Source organism: Nanorana parkeri, unplaced genomic scaffold, assembly GCF_000935625.1.
Source record: "Nanorana parkeri isolate BGI_ZX_2015 unplaced genomic scaffold, ASM93562v1 scaffold4, whole genome shotgun sequence".
NCBI classification, from domain to species: Eukaryota; Metazoa; Chordata; class Amphibia; order Anura; family Dicroglossidae; genus Nanorana; species Nanorana parkeri.
The window spans coordinates 4472238-4478240 of record NW_017306272.1 but is presented as its reverse complement, the minus strand read 5'-3'; the positions used below and the strand labels follow the sequence as shown (position 1 = coordinate 4478240).

At 39.0% G+C, this 6003-nt stretch overlaps 1 protein-coding gene across 2 annotated transcripts in view; it reads right to left on the bottom strand.

The window, feature by feature from the left end:
- Positions 1–6003, bottom strand: part of HOXA3 (homeobox A3) — a 44900-nt gene that overhangs the window by 9911 nt on the left and 28986 nt on the right. Inside the window, exons 1-2 of one of the 2 annotated variants that reach the window (XM_018576213.1) lie at positions 3543–3946; positions 224–776 (exon numbers count right to left, since the gene is read on the bottom strand). In XM_018576213.1, coding sequence (XP_018431715.1) covers positions 224–659 — 436 coding nt within the window. In that variant the 5' untranslated portion in view covers positions 660–776; positions 3543–3946. Of the gene's footprint in view, positions 1–223; positions 777–3542; positions 3947–6003 lie in introns of those variants that run through there. The other variant, XM_018576203.1, reaches the window with a different exon arrangement.

Here is a 6003-nt window from a genome sequence, read left to right as displayed (position 1 = left end):
GGGTCAGTATTTCATTGTTACTGATGACTGAGGTGTTTCCAAACTGTGAAAAGTACACACATATCACTGAGAGGGGGAATACCCCAATTTGTGATGACCAGTAAAAATGGGACAGCCTTCTACAGTTTAACCCAAGCACTGCTGGGACAGGTGACAAACTACAGCCTGTGTATGTGTGTTTGTACATCTAATGTGTAGGTGAGCAGCACAAAGGTGACTTTACCTGAACTGGAGCTCCCTGTTGCTTTCTGCTTTATGTTCTGCCGAGATTCTTTCATCCAAGGGAAAATATGCTTTGACATGGTAGGTGAAGTGATGTTTGTGGCCTTGGTGGTGGAAGTTGTGGCTGCATTACTGGCATTTTGAGGTGGGGACACAGAGGGTGGTGTGGGCTGCTGTTGATCTGAGATGACCGGGGCTTGGTTTGATTGACTGTTAACAGCTCTCATACAACTTTCGTTGATGTCATTGGCCTTGTGATGTGGCACTGTACCGCCAGGTGACTGCAGCGAGCAGGCAGGTCGATGATATTCACTTTCCACCAGTGATGAGGAAGGGGGATATTGCTGCTGACTTGCATTATAAGTGAAACCATTTGCTCCTTGGTAGGGGTATCCACCATAGATCGCAGAGCTGTCGTAGTAGGTCGCTTTTTGCATTTCGTTGTTTCCCAATATTTATTTCACAAACTGACAGGGTCTTGACACCCGTAAAGAATAACATTGGCACCCCTCTGTCACGTGGCGCTGCTCGTCCAATGGCCTCCCTGGTCAGACCTGTGGTGGAGAAGGAGCACAGTGAAGTGAAGAAATGGGAGAGATCCATCTTACTTACAATAGCTAAGTGACATGAAAGCCATAAAGGAAAAAGTGTTCAGCAATATTGAGAAGTGTGTATTAAGATGATAGGGCTTCTCACTAACGTCCAAGTAATTCGCATTTGCCCAGAAATTACAGTTAAATGCAATCTGAATAACTACATCACAGCCTGGACTGTTCACACACATCTCACCTCGCCACCCACCATCAACAAATATAAACAAGTGCATACATGAAACTTCTGGCCTCTTGTCACTCACATGTGTACACACAGAGGTAGGTAGTAGGTGCACAGAATATATATTTGCACATATGGCGGAACTACAAATGTGTGTGCACCCACAAGCTGATATATGTATATAACACACACACACACACACACACTGATTTACTAAAGGAGTTAAGCATGGTCGCAATACATTCTGTGAATTTTAACTTCAATTAACCCATCATGAGCAAATACATTGTTGTTTACTTCTTTTATTTGCACATTATTGGATAATTGAAGCGAATATTCAAACAATTCATTGTGTGCACATTCTCAACTCCTTTAGTAAATAAGCCTCAGCCTATGTTTCTTCCTACTTTCTTTAAAATACACACAGTCATTATTGTTCCTATTACACACATACATGCATATTTGTTTTAAAAATAAAGGAAAAGGGGATGATGATCTTGCAAATGCATAATAAACACAATTTGTGTGAGTCTATGTAAACCATAAATATATTGACATATGTTGAGCAGCATTTATGTGTATATTTACATGTGGTACTTGAATATGCATACAAACAATAATACACACACCTAGGTTTTGTGTTTTTTTAAAGAGAACTATTTTGATTTCTTTTTTTCTTTTCCCTAGCTTCATACATTACACCAAATTACTTGAACACCTACTGTTCAGCTGTGGCTGTAATATTCACCCCTTAAATTAATTGTAATCACAAATATATACACGTTTAACCCATGTCCATAGCAAGCCGGTGCACACAAAACACACACAAAGTTTAAGCCTCCAAATTACACCCAGCCTCACAGATCTGATAAACATCATGTAAAAACGATAACCTCAGCTCCCGGTGCTTATTGTAAATTACAGGTTATTGTGCATTCAGAGCAAACTATTGACTCAGTAAACAATCGTTTATCAACTGTTAGATACAGCTTTCCAAACACAGGCCTACAGAACACAATTCTACTGTCATCCTCATGAAGGTAATGAAAAGCCTGCATCCACCTTACTGGATTGTATTTACTGGTGCTTAGTAATAAAGCATATGGACTTTTTAAATTAAAGCATGCATACATGTATGTAACCTACATACATGTCAGAATAATGTGTATGTTTGCCAGCAAGCTCTCCTCCTGCCTTATGTTAAACTTTCAGCATTGCCACTAGTTAGGAAAAAATTGTTACTTTTTATACGAATGTAGCGTTGCAGGATTTTATTTTTATTATAAATAATAACGCAAAGTAGCAGAATGATACAGTCAGGACTATTCCAAGGCCAAATCTATTTACTATGTAACCCTCCGAGGCTCCTTAATATGCCGAACTCCACATATGGTGGATACATGAAACAAAATACAATGCTCAATAGATTCATAAGTATCTTTAAAAAGTCAGATGCCTTGTAATGTGATTTGTCGTCGTGATATGTACACAATTCTAACTGTTAAAACATGATGGATCTGAGAAAACACCGGGAACCAGAAAGACCAGCAGCGTTCATCTCCATGACCACGGCATGAACTTTGTGTGCAGCCCCTAACGATAATAGGCACTGTCTTTGCAACTGCTCTGTAATTTGATGTATGGGGGTCATTTGGCTAGCGAGAGAGTAGATGATGGAAACACAAGCCATAAAATACTTCTAGGTTCCTGTCTATCTTTTGTTAAATCTTCATGTTTACCTATCTCCAAATAACTATTCAAACTTTAGCCACAAGACAAAAGCAAAGCATTCAAAACGCCTCCAAAGCAAACTGCAAGAACATTTGGAAATTTAAATGAAAGCACTGCACCTTTTCTTTTCAAATGCAACACAGCTCCAAAGTTAACTATTCCTCCCACAAATAGTATTTCCAAAAAATATATAATAACTGAAGTATAAAAACGATGAGCTGGAAAGCCAAATGTCAGTCGGCCTTTATTAACCCATTCCTTTCTAAGAAGACCTTGGAAAAATGCTATTCACCCGACATGCCCCCTGAGCCAGAAACATAACATGGTTTAGAGAGTCACCAGACGTTATTCATTTCAAATTAAGCCCAAGTTAAATTTGAAGTTCAGTTCCTCAAACTGATGGAATTAAACGGAGTATTAAATAAAATATAGACCTTCAAAAAATTAAAGTATTTTATTGAAAACAAAATAATAAACAGCATACACAGCCACCGCCTGCTTTACTGTGGTAAGTGTAACCGATTTTGCAAAGTAGTTATTTACTGTGTCCTAGAGAAAAGAAGGGGGGAAATATTTGGAGGTGAAGATTAAAACAAAAATGAGTAATCTCCTAGATTCAATGGGCAGATAGCAGAGAAACTGTGTGGAGACGAGAAAACAGCCTGTATTAGCAAACTATACGTATCAGTCATTTCTTGAAAGGAAGCTTCAGCCTGTGAACTCTTCTTGAACCGAGATTTAAGACTATGGTCATAAATCACTGGGACATAAACTCCAACCATTCAGAAGTGATAGAGGATTTCTGGCCGTCTTACCTTGGATTCTGACGACTGACGCGGAACACAACAGACTGTCCTCCAGTTCGGCTTCAGAACCAGCAGATCTGGGTCCCCCCACCCTGACTAATTCCTAGGCATAATGAAGGGGGCAAGGACAGCACCACTGCAGCTCTATCACCTACCAGCAACCAGGCACAACACGACCTCAGGATGAGAACAGCGCTCAGGAAATCTGAACAAGAAATGTCTGCCAAAAAAACTGGACAACCCCTAAGGTTACATATGGGCGACCCCGGTCACCAAGATAAGAGCTATCAACTCTCAGGGCTTTCCAAGTGTAGTTCCACAGACACAAAAATGGTATGTTTCTCCTTACAAATATTGCGTGCTGAATGATTCTAGATTCCAAGGAGAATATTCATCTGGGAACTGGGATGTGTGGGGGGAGAGGGGGAAAAAAGAGAAAGACATTTAGGGAGATGGGGTAGACATGGAAAGAAAAATAAAATAACATGAAAAAATTGTGGGAGGAGGATCTAGGACCCTGTGAAAGTAGGCGTTACTGGGGTTCTGGAAAATTATGCAAATGAACACAGCCTGCGACTTAAAGGTCTGGTTTAAATGGCTTTCGCTACCTTATTTTATTTAATTTGCTTGTTTTAGCCAATTTCTAGGTGCCTTTAAACGAATGTTAGTTATTTCTCACCAATATGCCGCCAGTCAGGAAAAAAAGGAGTTTTCTAATGGTATTCTGAATTATTAATCTATTGATGTATGTGCACTTGATTTAATTCATAACCTCTAGTGTGTGTGGTGACCTGCCTGCCTTCTTCACAGCGAAATACCAAATCTGAATGAAATTCTTGTAATTTCTGTTAATAGAGGGGTTTGTGGTAAACGAATAATGACTGCTATGATTTTCAGTATCTGGCCAAAGCAAAAAAAAAAGGCAACTGAATCCCTTTTACTGGCGTTATTCCCTCCTATTGTAGCGTTATTATTTTTCATTTGGGATTAGGAAGCCTTGGCGACCTAATAGGCGCAACATGGAAAATCTTTAGCCCCAACCAGGTGTTAAAATATAATATGAATGTTGCAGAGGCGCGAGGTTATTGGAAGAAGGCAGCAAATAAAGTGAAATACATAAAAGAATATAGGCCGGTGGCCTATTCTGCATACCAATGGTTTTGTCATTTATGGCTGGGAAAGATTTATTGCACCGTGGGCCATGGCTGTAAACGGGGCATTAAAACATAGAAACACTTGCTCCTTAAGGCATATTGCAAAGGCACCACTTGAAAGGAGGGAGTCAGGCAGAGTAGGAGGTGAAGGCAGCCAGAAATCCACTACTATGCATTTTCATTTAAGCCAATACTCAGTGTTGTATTTGATGAAAGCCCACTTTGGTCAATCATTCACCCCACTACGTCTTAAATTGCTGATCCGAGTTTCTTTTATTTCAGTACTGCTGGGGATAAGACCAGGGCCTTCCAAGCTTATGGCTGGATACTCTATACCTTGTAATGCCTTCCAGACTGGAGAGAGAGAGAGAGAGCACACACAGTGTTATGACCTGATTACACATAAAACACGATGGGAAATGGAGGAGAATAAATTCGATGATGATTATAATTTGAAAGGTTTATGTCCCTGGCAGGGAGATGTTTATCCTATCCACGGCGCCTTTCTCAGGTATTGTTTGTATGTGTGTGTTGAGGTGCCCCCGCTATATTATGTATGTCGGGCATTGATGTTGTATAAAGTGATGCTTGATTATCCTTTGACTTCCAGGTTCTAGAGAGATTGATGGCATCCTCCTGACTCTCGCATATATTTACACCGGCCTCTTTACCTATATATATATTGCTTTATAATTGAACACATGTTTGTAAAATACTATTATGTGTGCAATAAAAGTCTGATTACTCAAAGCTCCTGGCTCGATTGGCTATTTATGCAATGACAACATGACTGTAGCTAAGTAGTAAATACGACTGGCGAAGCAGCACCTTGGATCGCCGTAAAAGTAGTTCTACAAAAGGCTAAATGATATAAAACATGATAATGCATACTAATAAAATCAGCTGCCAAAAATTCCCTTGTAATAGAGATGGATATGAAAATATTTGTTTACTTAAGAATTGCATGCGGGTATGCGTATACATTTCTCAAATAAATAAAATATATTCAATAAAGTCTTATTCTGGAAGGTAAATCTGTTATGCAAAACCTCCATATTTCTAAACCCTTTATCTACTAAATGTAACTGGTATCCTTCAACAAATGTTATTCGGACCTAAAAGAGTCAATGCGCTATGATAAAAAGAGAATTGCATTTCAATCCATTGCTTAAAAACAAAAGGTATATTCATAACATTGTATATATGATACATACACACATGCACACACATATAAACATTTAATATGACACATATACAAATATATTTTTAGTGTATATGACACACACACACACACACACATCATTTATATATATATA